General features: G+C 55.4%; 1 protein-coding gene across 4 annotated transcripts in view; it reads left to right on the top strand.

The window, feature by feature from the left end:
- The first annotated feature begins 978 nt into the window (after positions 1-978).
- LRP5 (LDL receptor related protein 5) overlaps positions 979-26,251 on the top strand; it is a 110,765-nt gene continuing 85,492 nt past the window's right edge. For 2 of the 4 annotated variants that reach the window (XM_082342845.1, XM_082342844.1), the window contains exon 1: positions 981-1,198. In XM_082342845.1, coding sequence (XP_082198971.1) covers positions 1,117-1,198 — 82 coding nt within the window. In that variant the 5' untranslated portion in view covers positions 981-1,116. Of the gene's footprint in view, positions 1,199-26,251 lie in introns of all 4 variants that reach the window. The other 2 variants (XM_082342847.1, XM_082342846.1) reach the window with 2 other exon arrangements.

Below are 26,251 nucleotides of genomic sequence, written 5' to 3'. Positions count from 1 at the left end.
AAGGGAGGAAAGTCTGCCCAGAGAGGTTATATTTGGACCTACCCAAGGGCACACCTAGTTCTAGGAAGCCGCAGAACCAGAGTTTGAACTTGGGCCTATGGGTTCCAGAGCTTGTGCTGCCCCTTCCCAGGCCTTCCCGTGCCCTGAGGGTTCAGTGGCTGAGCTTGATGCTCAGGTGGGCACGGCGGGGGACGGGGTGGGGGGAATGGGTCGGGGGTGGCCGGGCTCAGTGCCTGCTTGTTGAACGATCAAAGGTGAGGTCTGCCACCCTAGAGGCCGCCTACAAGCATATTTGGAAGAACAGCGTGTCTACCGCTCGGTCTTCGAGTACCATAATTAACGTCTAGGGTACACATTTAGTTTAAAAATAAAACCTCAACCCCCCACCCCGCCCCGCCCCACTTCCCAGCCCGTGCAGTCCCCACCTGACTCTCCATCACCCGCCTCTGTCCCTGCCCTGCACCGACTCGCGGTCGCCCTCCTGTGCCCTCCCCAGTGAGAACAGGTGTCGCGGGGCCGCCCCCGGCGGGACGCTGCCGGGGTGGCTGCGGTCGCGGGAAAGCGCGCGCACCTGGCTCGGGGCCCCTGGCTTCCAGCCCAGAAACTGCCTCACCGTGTGCTCTCGGGCAACCCCCTTCGCACGCCCCGCCCCCGTGCCTCAGTTTCCCCAACGGTCAAGCCCCGTCCCGGCAGCTCTACAGGTAACACACCTGCTTCCGGGACTTGATCGGCCCCCGAGCCCCGCGGGGTGCAAACCCGGCGCCCGACCCCGCGCCCCCGCGGAGCCCCGGCGGCCGGCCCCAGGGGGCCGGGGGCCCGGGCAGAGCCGCGGGGACCTCGCGCGGCGGCCGCCTCGCCGCGGGCCGGCTCCGGGGGGCGCCCGCTGGAGGGCGCGGCCGGCGCGTGGGGCGCGGGAGGGCGGCGGCGGCGGCGGCGGCGGGGGGCGGAGACGCGGCGCGGCTTCCGCTCCCGCGCCTCCTGCCTCCTCCCCCGTCGTCCTGGTCCGCGGCGCCCGAGGGGGGAGGCGGCAGGCGCCCGGAGCCGCGCGAGGAGCCGCGGCCGCCGCGCCATGGAGCCCGAGTGAGCGCGGCGCGGGCCCGTCCGGCTCCGGACAACATGGAGGCGGCGCCGCCCCGGCCTCCGCCGCCGCCGCTGCTGCTGCTGCTCGCGCTCTGCTGCAGCCTGGCCCCCGCCGCGGGTAGGTGGGCGCGGGCCGGAGGGACAATGGCCCGGGCGCCCGGGCGGCTCGGCCGCCCCGCGGCCAAGTGCGCGGCGCCGCCTCGGAAGCGACTTTGGAAGTTGGGGGCGAGTTGGGGCGCGCGCCGCGGGTTCTCGCCGCCCCCCCGCCGCGCCCGCCGCCCGGGGGCTGCGCGCGGGCCCTTTGTCTCGCCCGCCCGAGCCCCTCCCGGGGAAGCCGGGTCCCGTCCCGCGTCCCGGGCCGGCGAGGAGGGCGCGCGGGCGGCGTCGACCCCGCCAGGTGCGGCGCGGGCGGGTCCTCACCTGCCCGGCCCCCGGGGCGCGCTCCGAAGTGCGTCCGCCCGAAGCCCGCCGGCCGAGGCCGTGCGGGGACCGGGGGGACCCCGGCCCGCGGGCAGACACGGAGCGGGGACTTTCGGCCCGGAGGCAGGCCTTGCCGCCCAGTGTCGGGAACTCCTTCCCGACCCTGTTTCCGATGGCCGCGCGGCCGGCCTGCGAGCTCCGGGAACTGATTTAAATTGCAGAGAAAGTTCTGAACCGGGCGCCGGGCGGCCTGGCCTGTGGCGCTACCCCTTTCATCTGCGTTGCTGTCGGTTTCCAAACGGACTGACACCTGCCAGGTGCCCGGACGACCCGTCTGGCCGCTGGGGCCCCAAACAGTGACACCCGGCCGGTGTCCACCCCGGGGGCCGGCTGCGTGGGGCCGCCTCGGGGTGACGTGGTCGCAGCGCGCGGCGTGGGGCCTCAGCTAGACACCCACCCTTTGGGAGATCGGGGACTGGAGACCTTTCTCTCCAACTTTTGGTGTGTCCCAAGGGGTGGAGTTGAGGTCAGGAGGACTCAGGAAACGAAGCGCCTTGTGAAAAGCTACACATGTTCTTTTAATTTGGAGATTGCCATGTGGTTTTTGAAGCAAGCCTCTCGCTACTTAAATCATTCTCTTCCGACGTGAGTGTTCTGTTTTTCTGGAGTGTGGCTGGCCAAGTGGACACGGCACTGCGAGTCCGGTGCTCTCCAGGCTGCTGTTCTGCCGGTGGCAGTCGCGGGTGGGTGGGGGGCGGCTCGGGTCCCTTTGTCTGGGCCTCTTTAAGACAAACAGCTGTCTCCCTGAATATTTCCAGTGTGGACACTGCAGGGAGGTGTCCTGGCCTGGCTCTGTGGTCACATTCCCAGCGCTGCGGCCCCTCCATTGAGGTTTGGGGGGCGGAGAGGGGGTAGTTTCCTCAAGTCCTCTTGCCTCCCAGCCCAAGCCCGGAGACTCTTGGCGGTTTCACCCCAAATTTGCCTGTCTCAGGAGCGTGTTTACATTCTTGGCCCTGTCTGATACTAGCAAAACAAGGTGACGACAAAACAATGACAGTATCTGGGTAGTTCAGGCCAACGCTTCTCCTTCTCTTTCCGGAAATGCCTGGATCACGGAGGCAAAAGGGTTTTTTTGGGGAAGATGTTTGTTTTAAAGGTGGGGTTTCTCAGCCGGCTGCGTTGCTTTTCACTGTGTTGCAGTTTTGGATTTCCTGGACCTTTGGGGTGATGTTGCTGGACTCGAGTGCCTGTCCTGCGGTTCGAGCCCCCAAGGAGAAGGAATCACATCTGTGGAGTTCAGTTGTGTAGGAGGCAAAAATAGACTCGATTATTTTAACATTAGAAAGCATGTCAACGCGAGGTTTTTAGAGCACCGGCTAATGTGGTAATCTGGTCCTAAAATGGGACGAAAAGGAGGGATCTTTCTGCAGAGCTCTTTTGACTGTTCTTGACATGTCATGTCCCTGATTTCTGTGTTAGATTTATGCCACAGTCCGGAGTGGAGCCAGTAAGTTGGTAGCCAATTATTTTCCCTGATTGCTTCCTGTTGCAATTTGAAGCGGTGAGCCCACGGAAATGCCTTTGTTCTAGTGGTCCCCGTGCTGGGAATGGCCTGCCCCAGCCCCACGGCCCAGGCCTCTCCCTTTTAGCCCCACAGAACTTGCTCCAGGACTGCCCCCTGGGTGGTTACTGCAGATGCTCACTGCCTGGCCCACGGGGAGGGCCCGGCAGGTGGGTATTGAGTTAACTAATTGCTGCGGAGAGTCCGCTGAGAGTTCCCCTAAAGGACTCTCTGCTTCCCAAAGCAGGGCCCACGTGCCTTGAACCCTCCCGTTCAGTTCCAAGAATTTACCCAGTGCACCCACATGATCCAGCATTTGCTGTGGAGATCCCGTCGTATTTGGAACCTGTTTAATTTCAGCTGCACTGTGTCACCGCTCAGGCATTTAGCAGAATTTGCACACGGGATGGGGGTGTGTGCAGTTAGGTGAGGACTCAGCGTGGCTTCCTACCCAGCAGCTTGGGCTTGCCAGGGCTGAGGGCGGGGGCTTTGGGGTCAGACCACTTGGGTCTAGAGGCTCAGTACCTGTTTGACTAAGGACAACTTACTTAGCTTCTTTGTATTCTGTGTCCTCACCTGGTCCCCCCAACCCCCAGCCAGCATGGTCCGGAACGTTAAATGCTGCCTGGGAAACCCTTAGCACCATTCCTGGCCCGGGTGAGGGACCGGTGGTGGCAGAGCTGCAGTGCCTGTTGTGTAATGGGGTCCTTGATCTTTCTGCCTGGAAGGTCTAGAAGCTATTATCACACAATCCGGATTTTTCTTCTGTGTGGGACCTTGGACCTCTAGCCCGCTGTCTGACTTATTTATCGCTGCAACACTGGGTGAGGGTTCTTGTGGTGGTTAACAGTGTGGGCAGAGCCTTGCTTGTGGGGGGGGCTTGGGCAGCTGACTCCACCTTTGTGTACCTTAGTTTTCTCTTCTGTAAAATGGGTATAACAATACTTCCTCCCAATAGTTCAGTGAGTTGACGCGTGCCTGTATCATGTCTTATTATTGTTGCTGCTACTCTTGGTGCCTGGTGAAGCCCTGGGGAGAGAATGGGACAGAATGGCAGAGGAGGCCCGGGCCTTTGCTGTCGGGGTGTCCGGTTGACAGGAAGGCAAACAGAAGCTGACTGTGCAGCTCTGGGAGAGGTGGGCTCAGTCCCAGAGCCCTGTCCTCAAGAACCGGCGGGTCTCTGCTGAAAGAGGCTGGATCGTGCTGCAGAGTCTGGATATGGTCCAGAAAGCGATGGAAGCTTCCAGAGACTTTAGTTGGAGGAGGAGGATAGGAAACGCAGGGGAAAGGTGTTGAATTGATCTTTTTTTTTTTTTTTTTTTACATTGAGGTGAAAATCACGTAACATAAAATAAACCATTTTAAAGTATACCATTCAGTGGCACTTAGTACATTCACAGCGCTGTGCATGTACCCCTTCTATCAAGATACAAAATATTTCCATCACCCCAGAATAAAACCCTGTACCCATTAAACCATAACTTCAACAACTTCCCATCTGCCGACCCCACGAATTGGGGTCTCTATGGGATCGCGTGTTCTGGACACTTCGTATACAGGGAATCATAGGCTGTGCTGCCTTTTGCATCTGGCTTCTTATTTAGTGGGATGCTTTCGAGGTGCGTCCACGCTGTAGCACGTGTCAGCGCTCCGCTCCTTTCACGGCTGAACAGCCTTCCGTCATGTGGAGAGAGCACGTTTGCTCATCTGTCCACCTGCTGATGGGTTGACCTTGCTTGAATACTTCTCCCAGTGGGCACGGGCTGGGAGCCGGTTGTCCTTGAGGGGTTTGGACAGCGGAGGCTGTTTAAAGCTGGGCCGGGGACGTGAGCAAATTAGCTTCAGAGCCGGGAGAGCCGGGCCAGGGGACAAGCTAAGGGCCCAGGGCTGGCCTCTGGCAGGGGAGGGGTGCTGGGAGGTGGACTTAGTGCCATGTTCATTATTACAGAAGCCCTGGGAGGAACTGGACATCTGCGGTTTAGCAGGCCTCTGGGATGGTCACTTACCACGCTCTCAGAATGGGGAGGCTCTGACGGGAGCAGGGGGCCGCGTGCAGCCCCTTCCCCTGTGGGCCTGGGACACATTTGTGCAGGAAGCAGTGACCTCTCTGCTCTGCGGGCGTCCTGGTGACAGTGTGGGTCCAAGCGCTGCTGACAGCTGCGGGTGGCAGAGGCACAAAGAGCCGGCCCCCTGGGCCCACCCGCCGCTGCGGGCTGCTCTCTGCTTTCTCTTCAGCTCGGGAAGTGGTGGTCTGCTAGCTCTTGGCCTCAGTTTCCTCATCCACAAAATGGGGACGATGGCGTGTGCCTTGCAGGGTGCTGGCTGGGGTTCAATGAGGAGGAAGCTGAGGCGGGCCATTGTGGGAAGGACGTGGTGGCAGGGGGAGTCGTGCCCTAGGCGGCCGTTTCCTTTTAAAAGAGTCCGAGGGTCAGAGTCCCAGACACCGTCTTCCAGTGGGGGGCTGGAAGGAGGGGAGAGGTGTTGTGGGCGTGTTGACCTCAGGCTCCAGCAGTGGTGGCAGCTGCCTGGGGCTGGAACCTCAGGGTCTGATGGTATCTGTGCCCAGGGTCACATGTCCGCTGTCCTCTGTCCCCCTGACTCAGGATCTCTCTTGCCCAGGACCCTGGGAAGTTGTCCTGGTGACGTCGCCTGTGAGCCCTTTTGCAGGGCTGGGAGATAACTGTGCTTTCTGGGTATTTTCTTATTTGCTTTCTTGGTTGGTATTTGATTCAATGTAGATTTTTTCGGTGCTTTCAGTTTGCCTGCATGTAGTTTTTCTAGTGGTTAAACTGAAGCCAGGAGGTGCCTCATCTGCCACCCCCGGGCCCCACTGCCCTTCCTCTGCTGGGCCTGGGCCGTGTGGCTTCCCCGAAGGCCCAGCGGCTCCACCCTTACCCCTCCGGGACCCTGCACGCTCAGGTCTGGAGTGTGGCCTCCTGAGGCTGTGGCAGCCCCCAGCTCTGCCATCCCGGCCTGCTTTTTTCCCACCCTTAAGTATACAATTTAAGGGCGGCATTAATTACAGTCACAATGTTGTGCGACCGTCACCACCACGTGTTTCCAAAAAAAGTTTTTATCACCCCAAACAGGAACCGTATCCATTAAGCAGTCACTCCCCATTTCTCACTCTACCCCCAGCCCCTGGTAACCTCTATTCTACTCTTCTGTGTCTGTGAATTTGCCTTTTCTAGGTATCTCATATTTGTGGAATCACATGATGTTTATCCTTTTGTGTGTGGCTTATTTTAATACTTTGTTTATCCATTCGCCTGTTGATGGACACTTGGGTCGTTTCCACCTTTGGCTGTTGTGAATAATGCCACTGTGAACACAGGTGTGCAAGAATCTGTATGAGTCCCTGCTTTCACTTTCGGGGGATATACCCAGAAAAGTGAAATTGCTGGATCATGTGGCCATCCTGTATTTAATTTTTGAGGAACGTGAAACTGTCTTCCAGAGCAGCGGCACCATTTTACATCCCCATCAGCGACACCCGAGGGTTCCAGTTTCTCCCCATCCTGGCCAGCCCTGGTTACGTTCCCTCTTTTTGGCCCTCACCATCCTAGTAGGTGTGAAGTGGTACCACACGGTGGTTTTGACGGGCGGTTTCCTGGTGGCTTATGATGTTGAGCATCTTCACACGTGCTTGTTGGCCACTTTCTTTTACAAATATGTATATTTTAAAATGCAAGACCTACATGAATACATATAAACAGCTTAAACACTTAACTGCATGGTACCTCTTTCTGGGAAGACCAGTGTCCTGGTCAGAGATGACCACACCTTCAACACATAGTTTAGTGTGTTATTTTTGTTTTGAACGTGTACTCATATTTTTTACATAGATCCTATCATTCTGTAGCCTCTCTTTTTCACTTGCTAATGTATGACAAACACTTTCTATATCTTTATTTTTAGATTTTCGTTCCTTTTTAAAAACTAAGTAGTATTTTGTAGTATGGGCACACCGTATTTCATGGCTTTTACCCGGTTGCGGAGCACTTAAGTTTTTCCAGGCTTTATTGCTATTACAGGGCATGACACAGTGAATAACATTGCATATGCACCTGTGCATGTGCGTACACAAGCATTTTTGTAGGATACCTTCCTTGTCAAAGAGTATGTCCATTTATACAATATTTTTTTAAATGAGTTAAGATCATGTGTTCTTTTATTTATTTGTTTGTTTGTTTTTTGGCTGCGTTGGGTCTTCGTTGCTGCGTGTGGGCTTTCTCTAGTTGCGGCGAGTGGGGCCTACTCTTCGTTGTGGTACGTGGGCTTCTCATTGCGGTGGCTTCTCTTGTTGCGGAGCACGGGCTCTAGGCGCATGGGCTTCAGTAGTTGTGGCACGCGGGCTCAGTAGTTGTGGCTCACGGGCTCTAGAGCACAGGCTCAGTAGTTGTGGCGAATGGGCTTAGTTGCTCCGCGGCATGTGGGATCTTCCTGGACCAGGGCTCAAACCCGTGTCCCCTGCGTTGGCAGGCAGATTCTTAACCACTGCGCCACCAGGGAAGTCCCATTTATACAATTTTAAAGATACTGACAAATTCCTCCAAAAAGGCTGCACCAATTTATACCCTACCAGGCATCTCTGAGGGTACATGCTTTTCCTTCTCCTTTCGGTGCTGGGAATCACCAGATTCTATTTTAAAAATCAATTTGGTTAAAAATTATAACACATTTTGGGTGCACTTCCCTTCATTACTGGCTTATGTGCAAATTGCCTACTCTTATACTTGGCCCATTTTCCTGTTGAGTTGCTTACCTTTTTCTTATTGATTTGTAGGAACTTTTTATTTGGTGTGGACGTTAATTCTTTATTATATTTGTTCCAGATTTTTCTTCTGATCTGTAGCTAGTCCTTCATCCTTGTTTTTGGTGGTTTATTATGGCAAAGACATTAGAAAGTTTCATGTAACAAAACTCAGTCTTTTCTCTTATGGGTTCTGGGTTCTATGCCTTGTTTCTCTACCCCGAGACTATAAATACATCTTCCTTTATTTTCTTCCAAGACTGTTATTATTTTGTTGTTTTATATTCAGACATTATTCTGGTTTTTGGTGGGGAGGGGGAATATGGTATGAGGTAGGGATCTGAACTGTCCCCCCAGTAAGTGGTTAGGGAGTTGATGGCGTGGCCTATCCTATCCTCATTCATTTAAAATGGCACTCTTTCACTTGCAGTGTCCGCAGGTGCTTGGCTCCTTATTCTGGAAACTTTTGTCCTGCTCTCTTGACCTGTGGCTGTCTTTCTGTGCCAGCCTGCTGCTGTTTTAATTTCCATAGCATCATAGTATATTTTGAGATCGACTGTGCAATTACCCCTTCATTGCTCTTTTCAAAAAATTGTGTTGACTCTTCTTGTGCATTTATTCTTTTGGGATAAACTTCAGAGTCAGCCTATGAGGTTCTATCCTTTGATCCGGGGACAGTAAATGGTGACATTCAACAGGTGTCGGAGGGCTGGACTTTAGAAGTGGCCTCTGACCAAGCAGGCTGGTCTCTGGCTGTGGAAGGAAGTCCACCTGTGGCCGCAACGGAGCTGGTTTTCACATTTTTGGTTCCTCTTAGCACGTGGCGTGCTTCAGAGGCGGTGTGTACGCTGGATTGCCTGGGATTCTCCTGCTGGCTGGCTCACGGCAGCGTCTGCTCAGGAAACAGGCTCTAGTGCAACTAATCCCAGCGCTCGCCCGGAGGCAAATATAATTACTGCGTGAATGATTGCTCCCCTCCCCTCGTTCATTCCAGAACAAAATGTGAGCAACCTTAATTTCTTCCCTGGGCTGTACCCTCTATTAACCCAGATGGGGAGGTGGTACCTGCCTAGGTAGGTCCCCAAAACTCTCAGGAAATTGCTCAATGGGCATTAAAGGCCACCTGAGTGCGTGGCCCCGGCCCGGACACTTGAGCCCCGGGGGCCTGGGTGCTTTCCAGAGTTGCCACGTGCGGACAGCTGCCACCTGGGACTCCGCCCTGGAAGGAGCAGGCGTTGTCCACGATGGGAGCTGAGGGGATGTCCTCCCCGCAAGCTGGTTGCAGGTCAAGGTGTGTTCTCCGGCTGGCCTTTGTGGGGGAGGCCATTTCTCTGAACTTTCCCCAGAGTGAGCTTGGTTCCCCAAAGGAGACTGAATGCGGGGAACCGGGGTGCGACAGGAGCCCGCCTTGGCCCCGCTGGATTCCTCTTTACTCAGGCTGGAAGCGGGGAGCACTTTGATGACTGTCCTTCCTCTGCTGTCCAGATTCAGGCCTGTCTCTGTTCCCTCCCGCACCCAGACCCCTGGGCTCTGAGGCTTCCCCCCGGGGCCTCCACAGTACCCCATGGAGGACTAGATTCCAGGTGGAGGATTACATCAGCTTCTAGTTGGTCTCTGCTTTCTAGAACCTTCCCCTTGCCCGTTTAGCTTTCACTCTGGCCAGATTAATTTTTTGAAAACTAGTTTCATCATATCCTTCCCTTTCTAAGAAAAACTACACTGGTTTCGTGGTGTCCAGAGTTGGAACTTTTTGGCCCAGTATTCCATGCTGCCACTGAGGATGTGCCTCTGCTCTCCGGGGTGAGCGCTTTTCCAGGCAGATCCATCTCCTCGGAGTCCAGAACCTTTCATGGTCCACCCAGCCTGAGAGGGCCTGGGGGACAGATCACCTTCATCTTCGTCCTTCTGCCTCTGGCCTGGTGTCTGGTGTGCAGTGGACACTCAGCGTAGCTGCCCGGAGGATTCCCGAGGCCTTGTCTGTCCAGGGAGCGGATCTTTCCCATCCTTACTTCCCCTGGCCCCTAAATCTACAGCGTTGCGAGCTCCCGTGTGCATCCCAAACTCCAGCCTGGCTTTGTTTCCCAGACTGTGAAACAGCTGTCCTGCTACATGACAAGAGGCTTCTGGGGCCAAGTGTGGGACCCCCCTCCCCCCTCTAGAGCCCATATTTCCGGGGTCTGGATTCTAAGATGGCCTGCAACAAATAAAGCTGGCCTTTATTTTACTTCGGGAAACCCAGTGCATCCTAAACGCACTGGACCGCGATGTCCTGGGTCCACGTAATACCTCCCCACCTTCCACAGCCCGGACTGAGATGTCACAGTGGGGCCTGGCGTCTGCATCCTTCACCCGTCATTTTTATCATCTTTCAAAAAACTGTAGAACGTCTTCAGTCATGCAAAAAAAGTAGAAATAGTGGTACAAGAATTTTTATGCTAAAAAAGAAGGTTTCTGTGCTTTTGAGTTACAACTACAGAGTAGGTAGCTGAGTGAGGATATTGTTAATGAGCTTTCAGGAGTTTAAGCATTAAGAGGGCATTGCCCTGGGACTTCCCTGGCGGTCCAGTGGTTAAGACTCTGTGCTTCCACTGCATGGGGCACGGGTTCGATCCCTGGTCGGGGAACTAAGATCCTGCAAGCCGTGCAGCGCATCCAAAAAAAAAAACTTTTTTTTACGAGAACATTGCCCCTTCAGGGTCGCGCCCTTGAGCATCTGAAGCTTGTTCCTGTTGCGTTGTCACTGCCCGGGTCTCTGCATGCGTTTGCTCAGCCCGGGTTGACTCCCGGGGCCCGTGCTGTATCGTGGGAGAGCAGCTCCCGAGCCCGGCCGCCGGGGGCCTCCCGCTGCTGCCCTCTCTTTCAAGAGGCTCATTACGCCGGTCGTGGCCACCGCAGCCTGGGTCCTTGCCTGGCTCCCTGCTGCAGCTCTTAGGCTGCCCAGAACCCACGAACTGCTGACCGCTTGCTCCGGGTGCCGCCGGGGGGGTGGTCTGTGCTGGCAGAGTTCTCTGCAAGTGGAGTGTCAGCTCACAGATGCTGGCTGTCTAGCTCTGCCGGGGCGGGGCTGGGGGGCGGTCCAGGGGACCCGTGCGTGCGCCCCTGCCTGGAGAGCGTGGTCCTGGTCACCATGGTGCAGGCGGTGATCTGCCCTCGAGGCAGCCCTCCCCGCACCTCCTTTCAGAAGGCACTTGAGCAGTGAACGGTTCAAGATGTACAGAGGATTGCTCAGAGCCAAAGAGCAGTTCCCATGCTTTTGGCTACCAGGTCTAGCTTTTTAAAAATTTCCCCTTTACTTTGAAAGGGTTTATCCTTCCAAGGAAAGTACATTTGTTAAGTAGTAACCTTTTCTGCTTATTGATCCCAGACACTCACGATCGCCAAGCCGGGCTGCTGGGGCTTGCAGGGTTTCCATCAACCTCTCACCGGGGAGTTTCCATTTGGCTTTTCAGCCGTGAAAGTGACTCTTGGGGCCAGCACACCGCGTGGCCCCTTGGGCTGTGGACCCGGGCTGGGAATAACTGATTTGGAGGATGAAGCGGGATCTGCTCCAGGATCCAGGCAGGTCGGGCTGCAAGGTGGGTGCTGGGCTTCAGGCAGCCCCCTTGCTCTGCTCCACCCGTGAGGATCCAAGAAGATGCCCTCAGAGCACCTGCCAGGCCAGCCTTTCTCCCCCTGGGCTCCTGTGTCTTAACATCACCGGCCTTTCTGGAGCTTCTTGTCTAGGTACCCATTGCCCCGCCCTGCCGGGATGGAAGGTGGCTGAAGGTGGGACCCTACCCCACACACCGCCCCCCAGCCCTGGATGCCTAGAGGGTTGTGTTAGGGACTTTGGACCTGTGAGGGGAGAGTTTTCCAGAAACTCTGGGGGTTTAATCACTAGTCTGATCTTACTGCAGTAAGGTTTAAGGTCTCTGGATGGCTGGGGTCTCAGGGGATGTTGTGTTTTCAGTGGGGAACTGGAGAGGGTTAGGGTTTTTCCGGACTTGCCTAGGTTAGGGTTTTTCCAGACTTCCCTAGCTGGTGTCAGCAAAGCAGGGTGGTGACACAGATGGGGGTGCCCAGTTAGGAATGCGTTCTGATCTGTGAGTGGTGAGGGACACCAAGGGACACATTTGGTTCAAGTGTCCCCTGCCCACTCTTTGTAGGTGTGAAGAGGACGGGTGGGCCTCGTGCTGCTCCTGCCTGCCCGTAGTACCTAAGGCCAGCTTGGTCCCTAGTGGACACTCGGGAAGGTCACCCCACCGTGGCACGTGTGGCGTGATGTGTTGTCCCCTCCAGCAGCCGTGTCCAGTGCTGGCCTCCGAGCAGACCCGCTGTCTCAGGCACCCCTGGACAGAGGACACACTGAGTTCCCGGCCTCCTTCCCTGTTGTCTCCCCACCTCGGTTTGCTGTGAACAGCTGAGAGAGCTGCTGGAGGAATCCCAGCCGCGAGCCTGGGGGCCCTGGGGGCTGCCCGCCCAGCCTCCCCGGCCTGGAATCCCAGGGCACAGCAGGCCCCTCCCACCTGTTCTGGCTCAGCTCACATTCCTGGCTCCACTCCCAGCTCTGCAGCCTCGGACAAGTGAGCTGCCCCTCTGGCCTCAGTTTCCCCACCTGTTGGGGTGTGTGTGGGGGTAATCGTAGTGCCGCCGCTTAGACACACCTGAGGATGCAAAGAGGTGAGGCTGTAAAGTGCTTAGCATGGGGCCAGCTCCCGTGCGCCCTCAGTAGTTATTAGCTATTAGGGTTACTATGGCAATCATAATTGTTATTCTCTGGGGCGAGGGCCCTCAGGGGATTCTGGAATCAGGTTCAACTCCAGCTGGAAGGTGGCTTGGTGGGAGCCGTCTCCGCTCGGACCACTCAGTCCATCTCTTTTGAGAAGGTGAGTGTTGAGTTGCGTTAATTGCCCCGAGTGGCCTGATGGCTCCAGTGCTGGACTTGCTTCCTTGCCGAGGTCAATCCGGCATGCATTTTGTAGCTGGAAGCCCGGTGAGGTGGGTGCCGGGAACCCTGGGGCTGGGGGCGCAGGTACAGGTATCTGAGGGCAGCGTCTCTCCTGGAACCTGTGCTCTGTTGGAGGCATGGCCGGGAGGGTGTGGCCAGGAGCTCAATCCCTGCCTCTCCCTCCTCAGAGGATGTTGTTCCTTCTTCCCTGAGCCATCCTGGCCGACCCCCAGGGTCTCCTCTCTCATCAGCTGACCAGCATCCCTCCTCCCAGCCCCCCAGCATCGCTGGCCTGCCCACCCCCCCCTTCCTACCCCATCACCTTCCCCGCTGAAGGGCGGACAAGGCAGCCCAGGTGCTGGCTCTTCACCCTCAAACTGAAGTCCCTGCTCCTTGTGGCTTCCCTCTCTGGGACGTGGACGGTCAGCGCCCTTTGCCTGCAGGGTGGAGCCCCCGCTCCTGTGCAGCCCTGAGCTCCCTGCCCTCCCTCCGTACCTGCCCTCTCCACCTGCTCAGGTGGGACCGGCCTCCTCCTTGACCCGGGAGGCTCCCGGCTCTCCTGACCCCCTGGTGTTGCCTCTAGCCCAGGAGTAATTTAAGCCTCTGGCAGGTGTGCCCGGCACAGCACCAGGCCCCTGGGAGCCGGATGAGCACAGGCAGGCAGGGGCTCCATCCTCATGGCTGGCCCAGGCCAGCGGCGACTGTACCGGGGAGGGCTGTGAAGGGCCTTCCTTCCCGTGCCTGCTCCCCGGAGGTGCCGTCCGGACCCCGTCTTCCTCTGGATCGGCCTCTCTCCCCGAAAGGTTTACCTTCTGGAGGGCTATTGCTCCACTCCTTCGACCAGCTCTTGAGGCAGGGAGGTCAGCCTCATCTCCGTGGTCACTGATGAGGCTGAGGGGAAGCATGAGTTTGTGGAGTGACCCAGTGATGGGACGCGCCCCATTCCTCCACCCCCAGACTCAAGGCTTCATCATGCAGGAGACACGTAGCTCCACGCTTAGAACCCCTGAGGCCCCCCCAGAGCCCATGTGGTCCTGGTGAGGAGGGTCCCCGGGCAGGGGGGAGGAGCTTGGACTTGGGCTCTTGGGTTGTTGTGTGGCTACGGATGGGTGCACAGGAACGATGATCTTCCCTGCCCACCCTGGCAGGTGGGAACCCGGGGTGGGAGCCCCAGAGATGACAGGAGGCGCTTTGACCCCCCAGCCTGTTCGGGCTCCCCCGCCGGAGCAGTGTCCTGCTTTCTGGGCCCTGCTCTCTCTGCTTCAGAAGGAGCAGCAAGGAGCATCAGGCTGCAGCACGCGTCTCTGCTGCCCGAGGACAGAGGGCTTGTCCTGGAACGCACGAGGGGACCCAGACAGAGGCTGAGGGGCCGCCATCCTCCCGGGACGGTCACGGCAGTGCCTCAGGGGGTGGTCTCCCCCTGTCTGGATGCTGCCCCGGTGTCCAGCCCTTTTGCAGACAGTCCTGGGGTCATTCGATTGCCCCATTAGGTAAAATGAATGGATTTCAAGTGTGGAAAGAACCTGAGCGCTTTGATCGCTCATCGTTGATTGGCTGAGTGTGACTTTGGTCACCTTGTGCCTCACTCTCCTGGTCCATAAAATGGGGTGACGGCAGCCCCGCCTGCTACGGGGACCAGGTCACATCAGGTGTGACTGAATCACGGGCTGTGATTCAGAAAGGGTGGTCGGATGTGGGGAAGTGAGCGGCATCCAGGCACAGTGGCTGAGAGAGGGGCTGGGGGAGGGGAGGAGGGGGCTTCTCCAGGTTTTCTCTTTGGTGAAACCTGCTCCGTCTTTACCTACCTGTCTGCAGGGTCCCCAGCATGCTGGATGCGCTCAGCTGGGGCCCCGCAAAACCCTAGTCGTGGGCTTCTCCACGTTCTTATGAACCTCCAGACCTGATGCTCAGCTTGGTTCCAAAAATAATCAGTGCTGATCCTCGGCGCTGAACTTTATAGGCAGCCCGCAAACTCACATAAATATTTGGAATTGAAAACTGCCAGCTCCTCAGAGAATGTCAGCGTCCTGAGAGGCTTCAGCAGGGACCGGGGGCAAGAGGTTTGAGTTTTCTTTTATCTGATGGTTTTCGTCTGTCCCCTTCTCTCTGTGGGACTAGGTATCCTGAGCCCGAGGTCCTGTTGGCTCCTGGGGCAGTCTCTGGGTCTTGGCACCCAGATGGCTGCTTTTTTCCTGGAACAGAAGATCATTGGAAAACAGAGCCTCCCAATCTTGCCCCAAAAAAAGGAGACTTTGTAGAATGATGGTCAACTTGGCACGTCTTTATTATCATTATTTTTTTGCTACACTTAAAGAAAAGCTGGTACAAAGGTATGTTTGTTTCTGAAGCGTGTTTCCTTTCCCAGATGTTCTTTTCTGCTGATTCCAAAATGCATTCTGAGCTCACCTCTCCAGTTTCCTCTCTGCGGGGCAGAACAATGAGGTCTCTGTAACCACACAAGGAACACGCCACCTTCCTTGCCAGTGGGCATGGGGGGAGGTGGGACGATCCCACCTTCCCCCACCTCGGTGGAAATGACCAGTCCGTGCCAGCCTGGTGAGAGGCCCTGGCTGACTGCCGGGGGCCTGGCTGTCTGCTTGCCTGTGTGGGGGGGATTTGAGGGTTGGAACTTAGAGGCACTGCAGCGTGCACCTTTGTCCCCAGTCCTTGAGTTAACTGTGTGGCCTTGCGCTAAATTCTTGTGTCTGCATTGCGTTTGTGGACCCTGGGACTTGGTACTGTCTCTCTTACCAGGAGTTGATCTGGCCCCTTTCCTCTTCTTTTTGTCTTTCTTGTATCAAATACCAGTCCTGTGCCAAGGGCAGGTCTCCAGGACACAGTGCAGATGCAGAGTTGGCTGGAGAGCCAGGTAGAACCAGGTGGGCATCACCAGAGCCCAGGGGGCTTCAGGCCCTCCTCCGCTGCTTGGCCTCTCGCTTCGTTACTTGAGACACAGGGCGTGTGTGCTCCTTCAGGGACCTGTGAACCACACAGAGGCACGCGCGCGCGCGCACACACACACACACGTGGGCGCACACACAGTACCCTTAGAAGTGCCTCCTTGGTTGATTCCCAAGGACAGCTAAGTGACCCTGAAAGCTTGCACTTAGGGCAGTTCTGATACTGGTCTCCATTAAGAACGATCTCTATGGGATCACTTTATTTGAGGCCTGCATTTAACGAAAATCTTTATTTTTTGGTCAATACATCCTGCCTTAGAACACCCGAGATAGAAATCTCTAGACTCGATAGATAAAAATAGCTCACATTTATTGAAAACTTACAGTGTACCAGGCAGGCTCTGAGATGTTCATCGATTGACTCATTGAATCCTTCCTGCCTCTCTGGGGGCGGGGTGCCATCAGACCCCATCGCACAGATGAGCAAGCTGAGGCTAGGAGAGCCTGAGGAACTCTCAGGGTCGTACAGGGACTGCAGTTGGCAGACTGAGACTCCAGTGCCTACCTCTTACTTGCTATTTGAATTGGCTGACGAGCCACAGTGCATTTAAATAAGCGTGATGCTGGGCCCTCGGTCCAGACAAGGAAACAGGCCTGGAGGGGGCAGTGCCGCGAGAACCCCTCTCCGGGGTGGCCCGCCTCCTGTACAGACCTGGGGTGCCACCTGGGGCCTGTTAAGGTTGGGGCCTTGGGCCTTCGGCTGAAAGCCACTGACTTGCCTTCTGTCCGAATGGACGGGCGTATCATCCTCCAGGGCCCGAGTCAGTCCCCATCCCAAGACCTGTCTCTCCATCTTTGCCGTGGCCTTGGGCCGCTTCTGGGAGCCTGGCAGGCCGGGAGCCATGGAACCGAAATGGTATGTAATCAGAATGCTATATTTTGTCGAAAATAAGAATGTTAGGAATGGGCTGGTTTCTGGCAAGTCAAACTGGGACTCTGAAATACATATTTTTCCTGCTCTGCCCTGAACCTTCTAATTAGTGAGAACGCACATGGGCAGACATAAATGAAATGTCATATTCCCTAAAAACTTGTCCTAGGTATCACCGAGTGGGTAACATCCCACCGTCGCTGAATTAGGGCTTGCAGAGTGAGTGCAAGTGTGGGTGTGTGTGTCGGGGTGTTTGTGGGTGCAGGGGAGGGAGGGAGGGACAGAGGTGCCTGAGGTGAGCCCTCACCACCTGTTTCCTTCCCTCTCAGGCCCCTGGGCCTCTGCTTCCGGCCCCCCAGCCCTATCAGCATCTGCACAGCCACTGCGGTGGAATATATATATTTGCCCAATTAAAACATAATTATGGGGGAAATGGCTTTCATGGAGAAGCACTTGCCCTTGCAGGAAAATCTCCGCTGTGCAGTGTTCCGTAGACCCCGGCTTCCACCACCAATGGGCTACAGTAATGGACCCGGTCTGGGGAAAGGCCATCTGTCTCTGCTGACTGGCCCTGGCGTGGGACGTGTCCTCCCCTCACTGGTGTTTGGACTGGACTCTAGATAGTAGTTGTGAACCAGCTCTGGGTGGCCTGCAGGCCGGATGCGAGCCCTCGGCCTGGGGGTCCCGGTCAGTTGGGTCACCGGTTCTGTGCTGCGTTGGTCGTGGAGTGTGGACCGATGCCTTGGAGACTGTTGGGTCATCTGTATCCCGGGTGGTCTGTTGTAAACGATTTCCTCGTAACCAGATGGAGGAAGCCTCTCCATCAAGGCTGGCAGCCACCGGCCACAGCCGGAGGGGCTCCTCGTGGCAGCTGCATGTGTGGGGTGAGTGAGGCCCCCCCTCCCCAGGGAGCCCCGGATCTCGGTGGCCATCAGCCTCCTTGTCCGTGAAAGGCGGGGGAGGCGGCTGGGGTGGTGGAAAGTGAGGGTGTGGAGCTGAGATCACCAACATCCTAGGACCCCAGGTTTTGCAAAACGTATCCCCTGGGCCAAGACTAGAAACTATTTGTGATCAGATGCATCTGGGGAATCCTGGGGCTTAGGAAGTGAACTAGGTTTCTCACTGCGGGACTTCTCAGAGCCTTTAGACTGGTAATCACCTGCCCCTGGGTCCCCCTCTGCCTAGGCAGCCTTGACAGGTTGGGGAGAGAGGGCGGTGACTGTCCTACGAGCCGGGTTGTGCCCAGGGTGACACACGACGTCGCCGGCACGGCTCTTTATTGCCACCCTCGCTTTGGGGTGGCTTCTTCAAGCTGTCACCTCTGGATGGGGACCCTCTCTCTCTCCGCTGACCATGTGGGATGACCCAGCGTCCTGTTTGAGTCTTAAGGTCAGAGTAAGCTCCCAGCCGTTCTCATCAAGGGATTTGGTGAGATTTGTCGACATTTATGTTCCTGGAGGTACTTGTTGGTTGCTTTGGGGCTTTGTTCCCTCACACAGATTTAGTCTAGAGTCCATAGGGTTTTGGGGCGGGGGAGGTGGTGGAGGGAAAAGCCCAGCGCAGGATCGGGGCTCCACCCCCGCCCCTGCCAATTGCGTGGTGCGTGTGGCCTTGCTATGTGACCTTGGTGACCTTGGTGACCGCTGTGCTTTGGATACCTTATCTACTAAAAAAGGTAGATAAGCTAGCTCCTCCCTCAGCAGGGGGTCATGAGGGTAGTTGGGCAAAGGTAGAGGGTTGGGAGCACACAGCAGGCATTTCTTCCTCTGCCCGGCCCCCTTGGGTCTGTGGTCCCCTGTGGGTGTTGGGCTGGGGGCTGGGCACTGGTGGTTACCACTTGCGAGGTGGGGGGCTCGATGGCAATCTGATGTCATCCCTGGGGGTGACCCTGGGCTGGGGGTGACCCTTTGCTGGGTGGGAATTAAGGCCACACGGTCATTCCTGAAACAGGCCAGGTCAGCTGGGTCAGGGTCGGGACCCTCAGAGTAGCCCTTGGGGGCGGTTGGCTGCCCTGACACCCAGGGGTCCCTCTGCAGGCACTGGGCCTGGGTCAGGTTCCGGCCCTTTGTTTGTCCCCCAGGTCTTCCAGTACCTTCCAAGCCCAGGCTCTTCCCAGAACGGAGGTTCAGTCCTGTCCTCAGCATGGCCAGTGTGCCCTCCTGCCTGCCCTAGGGCCTGAGTGGCCCCGTGTCAGGGCCATAGCCCCCCATGCAGGGGACAACCCCCCAGCCCATCTCCCTGTTTCATGAAGACCGGGAGGCCCACGTCCTAAGTTTCTTTGTGCTCTAAGGTGGCTGAAACAAACTACCCTATTTTCTTTTTATCTTTTGCAGCTGATTTCTTCTTTCCTGCTCCACCCCCCCAAACCTGCCCCCCCGACCGTTTCCTGTTCGCCTGCTTCCCTGACCTTTGAAATGTGGTCCCTGCTTCCCTGACCTTTGAAATGTGGACCCTGCTCGGGAAGCTTGCCGGGGGCCTCAGGGTTAATTACCACCTTCCTATAGGCCGCACGCATGCGTGCTTGCGTGTGTGTGTGTGTGTGTGTGTGTGTGTGTGTGTGTGTGTGTACGTATGTATGTATGTATGTATGTATGTATGTATGTATGTATTAGAGAGACTGGGATGGGGGCTGGGGAACATCAGAAACGGGGGTGACCGAGCTGGAAGGGAGAGGGTGCTCTCCAAGCTGAGTGGGGGGCCTGGGCCTGGCTGAGGGTCGGGGCGTTGGCGGGGAACGTGTGGACGGAGTGGGGGAGGCAGGTGGGGAGGCACTGGGAGCCTGGGCCTGGCTGAGGGTCGGGGCGGTGGGGGGGAACGTGTGGACGGAACGGGGGAGGCAGGTGGGGAGGCACTGGGAGCCGGACAAGTGTGGGGTGAGTGCGGGGAGCAGGGTGTGACCACATGGCTGGGCTGGGACGGGGGTGGGGGGTGGCCTTTGTCCCGCACCCAGCCATGTGCACAGACCTTAGGAAAGCAGGTTGGTGAATATCCACAGCTCACCTGTCAGCCCCGGTCGAGCGTAGGACTTCCCAGTGTTCCGGAAGTTTCCTCGAGCTCCTTCCCAGCCATCACCCGTGTGCCCGGCCCCGGGAGCCGCATTCTAGTTGTGTCTGTTCCGAACGCCCCCACCCCTGTGGTCGTGATAAAAGCTGTTTATAAACCGAGCAGCCTTGGTTTGGGAAAAGGCAGGCTGTCCTTCAGAATGGCTTACAGTTGTCTGCCAACCGTGGCGACATCTGCTACAGATTTGAAACGAAATCTGCTGTTTCTTCGTTATTTGTATGCGAATGGCAGCAACTCAATCAATCAATCGATCATCATCAAGACAGCGCCTGGAGACTTCCCGGGTGGCGCAGTGGTTAAGACTCCGCGCTCCCAGGGCAGGGGGCCCGGGTTCCATCCCTGGTCAGGGAACTAGATCCCACACGCATGCTGCAACTAAGAGCCCGCATGCCACAACTAAAGAGCCCACGTGCTGCAACGAAGATCCCGCGCGCGAAAGATCCCACGTGCCACGACTAAGACCCGGTGCAGCCGAATGAGTGAATGAATGAATGAATAAATTAAAACAAAAAAGCGCCTGGAATGGGAAGGGTAGACCACCGCCCCTTTGGCAGCCAGCCCTGTTCTGCATGGGACCGTGTGGGTGACACCCCCATCCCTGCCCTGGGGAGTGGGGTGTGGCCCGCCTGGTGAGGGTACACACAACACCCTCGGGGAAGCGGGGTGGGCTGGGAGGGCTCACGGAGGACCCAGGCTTTCACCGGGGCCCGGCGTAGCCACCAGGGAGGGTTTGGTGGGAGTGGGAGCGGTGAAAGGCATGGGGGTGGAGAGGGTGGGGGGCCTGAGGCCATGGTAGGGGGACGGAGAGAGGAATTTGGGGATATTCCCTGGCTCAGTGGGTTCTGAGATGGGTGGGAGGGTGGGTGGATGGATAGATGGATGGATGGATGGATGGATGGTGAGGAGTCTTTGGGTGGGTGGTTGGGTGGGGGCTGTGATAACTCAGCCGAGGTGGAAACCAGGGAGTAGAATCATTCCCGGGCATTCGGAGATGTTATCAAAGATTCATCACTCGGGCTCAGCCCTTTCAGGCCTACAAGTTTGAGTTTGCTGAGCTTTCCATAAAAGGCAGAACATCTGTTCAGTTAAAGGAAACCCAAGATTTTATTATTGTTGTAAATGTCAAGTCTCTCCTTTAGAACATTTAGACAACTGCAGGATGGTGTCACCAAAAAGAGCCTATCTCAGTTGGGTCGAAGCCCGAGATCAAACACGGGGTTCTGTGGCCGGAATTGTGGTCGCTGTAGCTGCACGAGGGCTCCTGTGGCCGCTGCTCCCGCTGTGAGAGCAGCACAGGTGGCGAGGGCCTCCCGGGAGCTGAGGGCAGGGACGGAAATGTGGGGCGGGGGGCCCTCGGCTTCGAGGAACTTCCCACAGAAAAGTGAGCTTGGATTTTTAGTATTGCTTCTCCCTTAATTAGGAAAGTTCCATGAGACACTGAGGTGTGATTTTGCTGAGATGCTACTAATGGTACAGCAGTGACTATTCCCAGCCATTTTAAGATCTCCGAGCCTCATTCTGGGCCAAGCCGCGTGTGGTTCTTTTATTGCACTTGGAGGGGAGGGACGGAGCTTTTCTGTGCTTGGAGCTGGGGAGGCTCGTTCGCTTGCACTTTGGGGGACCGCACAGGTTTCTCCTTGGTCCCTATCGTTTTAGCCAGATCAGTGCTTTTCGCCCGTTTCCTCTTAGAGGGGAAATAGAGCTTTCCTGCCTGGGGAGTGGGGGAGGCTTTGTCCCCATCCCAACCCAAGTGTCTTTGAAGTTTCATGTTTTATCATAGGATTCATGGGAATTTGGCAATCTCTCTCTGTTACAGTCATGCTAGTTTCATTTTTTTTTTAATGCTTTGAATTTTATTTGAAGCACCTGGGGGTATATTGAAGAAATAATGTGCCAGATAGTATGCAAAAAAAAAAAATAACAAAATTTTACGGGGACGCTAAAGAAGACCTAGATAAATGTTCATGGATAGGAAGACAATATCGTAGAAATGTCAGTTTTCCCCTCAGTGATCTATAGATTCAGCACGATTCCCAGCAGTGCTCTTCCCTTCCCTTCCCTTCCCTTCCCGGTGCAGAAATGTTGGTGCCTGGCATTTGAGGATGTGAGGTCATGGTGGGGTGCCACGTAGAGGTGCCACTGGTGACATGGGCTGGGGGAGGTTGGTGGGGGGGAGGCCAGCAGAGCCTATGGGAGTGGTTGGGAGTTGGTGATACTGAGCAGGTAAGTAAATATATTGACCATCACAAAAGCCACGTTTCCACTTTGGAGAGCATACTGACAAACGTAGAAAGAGGGGAGACTAGAAAGTACCCCGAGGAAAGGTTTAACATTGCAAGGACAGCCATGAAGTCATGGATTTTTACCACGTGTACACACACACACACACACAGAAATAGAGAAATATTATGGGTGTATGTGTAGGAATGTACGTATATACATATACAGTGGGTTTTCGTTATTCACAGTAATTCTGGTGTATAAAGCCACCGCAAACACTGAATGAGTGAATTCTGAACCACTGGTCGTGGGGGAGATACAGGCTTGGGTTCCCCCCCCAGAGCTTCTGGTCACATTTTCATCTGCCGATCGACATGCAACCTTGTTAGACCTGTGTTTCTGTTTAAAGACACCTGATGTAATAGGTATTGCTGGTTCATTCACACTGGCCCATGACCAGTGATGCTGTAAGCTCATCTAACGCCCATTTCCTCTGTGCGTACACCACACTGCAGCTACCCCGCACACCAACAGCCCCTCAGCCCTGTGCCTGGGGCCGTTTTCAACAGTGAAATCACCCACAGAAAGCGCAGAAATGCCAACAATGTGGCACTAACGACTGGAGAGGACGCTCGTTTACAGTGTGAGCTGAGGCAGGAGGGCAGAGCTCGCCTGTGCCACCTTGGCTGGGAGCTGGTGCATCAGGCGACTCTGTTTTTCCGCCCCTCTGTGCATGTGTGTGTCCAGGAATGATCGGAAAGCTCCTGGGCATCGATGGGGTTATAAATAAATCTGAGCCAGTGGGCGACCCTTCAGGCTGGCATCGGTGAATAAGGAGGAGAGACTGTGTGTATGTTTCCCAGCTCCGTCTGCCGAGAAGGTCCAGAAGCAGCGAGCACACCCAGCACCCAGGTCTTGGCTTCTAAGGATCACTCTCCACTCAAAGGAACCAGAGCTCCTCGAGGAAGGGCCGATTCTCCGGCGGGGGCAGGGAGAGATACATGTGAGCCTGGAGCGTGTCACTGTCCCAGAAAGAAAGTAAAGAAATCCTCAAGCGATGGTGGGGACGTGTCAAGGGGACCCAAGAGCCAACATAAAGGGACTCTCACTGTCCAAACGTAGGAAACATTTGAACATCAAAGTAAATGGGAAGATTAGATCTTAACCCATTTCACGAAATAGGTATAGAGTCTACACTGGCTTTAGTTAATGAATAAATAGCACATAGTAGACATGCTTTAATGACCAGCCAACATGTAAAATAACAAATCCTGAATGAAGGCTGTAGCTGTAGTTCTGAGTCATTCTTTTTAGTAGCTTATAATATTCTACAGTATTACTAGACCATCAGTTTTTATTCATGTTATTATTTTGAATAGTGTTAAAATACACATAACTTAAAATTTACCCTCTTAGCCATTTTAAAGTGTCCAGTTCGGTAGCATGAAGTACATTCATGTGTTGTACAACCATCACCCCCATCCACCTCCCACCATAACTGAATAAACTAGTAAACCCAGGCTTTCACCACCACAGACAACAGTGTCATGAACATCATTGTCTCTCTGTCCTGCCAGCTAAGCTCTGACATTTTTGCTTTTTTCATATTGTAAACACTTTAAAAGCAATGCCATGAAAAATCCCAACGCGGATTTTATGGAACTTGGGGAGCTGGTTGTAAAATGTGTAAAGGGATGTAGTGGACCCAGGACTTTCTGAAGGACACGAATTAGGAGGGACTGTCTCTTCCGGCAGTCGGGGCTGGTTGGAAAGCCTCCTGCTCAGCACGTGGTGTGGTGCAGGGCTGGGCAAGTACAGAACAGAGGACACGTGGAAGCAGACGCAGGCACAGCTGGAGGAGGAGCTCCTGCCCCTGGGGATGCAGGTATGAGCAAGTGGGAAGGAGGGGTGGCGAGTGCCCAGTTTGAGAAGCCCAAGCTAGAAGCCACCCAGAGCCGTTAGGCGTCAGGAAAGTAATTGTGGGTAGAACTCATTGCCTTGAGCACATAGCTGCATCTCGGGGTCGGACCTCCGTATGCTAGGCTTTCGCTAAGTCTTGTTCATGTCTGCCTCCTCCAGGGAGGCCGCCCAGCTTCACCAGACAGCTTGTTTTCCTCCAGGCACCTCCCTGTCCATGTCACTCACCTGCCTTCTCTTCCTGCTTAGGTGGTTAACTGCATGTGCGCATGTGTGTATAATGTGTGTCCTGCCCAACTGCGCTGTAGGCTCCCTGAGTGTACCCCACGTTGTCTTCCATTTCTTGGCCTTCCCCGTGGTGCTGGTGTGGGACGAAGGACCATTCCTGACCCGTAAATCCATAGTTTGCCTCCAGCCTCCAGCCTGCTCCAGTGAGCAATGTAACGCTTGGTGAATATCAATAAGGCGTGTACTAAAAACGTTGCTTATTTTGGTGTAGTAGCAGAGGATTGGGTTACAGTGAGCTGGGTTGTGTTTAGTGTAACCATGTGAACAGTGTAAAATACAGGCTATTGGAATGGAAGCCCAGACATCTGCTATGAATTCTATATATAAATACTGGCTATGCTTACATGGGTTAAAATGGGATTGTTGGCATTGGATCTTCAGACTCCTGATTCCACTGTGGTAGGGACTGCACGTTAATCACGGGTCCTGGTACCCAGGCCAGGAGGGGAAAGAGTGGCCTTTTTCTGACACTGACGGGCCGAGGATGCTGGGAACGGCAGACCTACCCTAGAAATAGGTGGGAGTGGTCTACTCCCTGTCCCCTGGCAGGGAAACACGGAGAACCCGCAGAACTCTGTGGGTGTTCTGAGGGCCAGGCCAAGAAGGGGCTGCGTGAATCCAGGGTCACAGAAAGGGTCATCCATGCCTGAGTTAGCCGATTGGGAAGCCAGGATGAAGGAAGAAGGTCACGGGGGGAATTCAGTGGGCTTGGGGTGCAATGGTGCCTTTAGAAATTATCTATTGAGGTGAAATTTACGCAATGTAAAATTAACCATTTTAAAGTGAATAATCCATTGGCCTTTAGTGCATTCACAATGTTGGGTAGCCGCCACGATCTAGTTCCAGAACATTCCATTGCCCCCATAGGAAACCCTGTCCCCATTAAGCGGTTTTGCCTCATTCCCGCCCCCCCCCCCCCCCAGCCCCTGGCCACTACTAATCTGTGTGTCTGTCTTTGTGGATTTGCCTACTTGGGACATTTCGTGTGACTGGAATCCTATGCTGTGTGGCCTTTTGTGTCTGTCTTCTTCTGGAGCATCATGTTTTCAAGGCTCATCCGCGTTGTAGCCTGTGTCAGTCCTTCACTGCTTTTTATGGCTGAATAATATTTCATTGTATGGATAGAGCACATTTTGTTTATCCATTTGTCTGTGGATGGACATTTGGGCTACCTCTGCCTTTGGGCGATTGTGAATCGTGCTGCTGTGTGACCATGCATGTACAAGTATTTATTTGAGTCCTCTTAGTTCTCTTGGGTACACACCTGCGAGTGGAATTGCTGGGTCACGTGGTAGCTCGATGGGTAACTTTTTAAAATTAATTAATTATTTTTGGCTGCATTGGGTCTTTGTTGCTGCGCGCGGGCTTTTTTCTAGTTGCGGTGAGCAGGGCCTGCTTTTCGTTGCGGTGCGCGGGCTTCTCACTGCAGTGGCTTCTCCCGTTGCGGAGCGCGGGCTCCAGGCGCGCGGGCTCAGTCGTTGTGGCTCGCGGGCTCAGTAGTTGTGGCTCACGGGCTCTAGAGCGCAGGCTCAGTAGTTGTGGTGCACGGGCTTAGTTGCTCCGCGGCGTGTGGGCTCTTCCCGGACCAGGGCTTGAACCCGCGTTCTCTGCATTGGCAGGCGGATTCTGAACCACTGCGCCCAGGGAAGCCCCTCGACAGGTAACTTTTTGAGGACCTGCTGGGTGCTTTTCACTGCAGCGCCACAGCAGCCAGCGGTGCCTTTTAAGTAATTACCATTTCCTGCTGGATGGATGAGGAAACAGGCTCAGAGCAGAGATAAAAAGTCTGGCCCCAAATCTCGCAGCTGGAGGCCAGGCTGGGGTTTGAACGAGAGTCTGAGCTGATGTGCTTTCCTTTGTAGCAGGACCGGCCCGGGACTGGATGAAAGAAACATTTAATGAGCTACACGTACCAGCGCTGCCCCGGCTGGTGTTTACTGAGTGCCTAAAATGTGCTGCTACCGGGCTGAGGCTTTGTATGAATTGTTCTGTTGAAGCCTCACAGTCTCTGAGGTGGGGTTGTGGTGAGGACCCCCGTCTCACAGGACGCTGAGCTCAGGGAGGCCCAGATCTGAGCCGTGCCCCTGAGCTGGCTTCAGGCTGTTCACTCGGGGGGCCGACCCGGTCTGTGTACCCTTGCGATACGTGGTCCTGAAAAAAAAAGAAACTTGCACAGAGAATGTCATAGGAA

This window comes from Balaenoptera borealis (genome assembly GCF_965194805.1).
Source record: "Balaenoptera borealis genome assembly, chromosome: 11".
In the NCBI taxonomy this organism is placed as follows: domain Eukaryota; kingdom Metazoa; phylum Chordata; class Mammalia; order Artiodactyla; family Balaenopteridae; genus Balaenoptera; species Balaenoptera borealis.
This window is presented reverse-complemented; position numbering and strand designations above follow the sequence as displayed.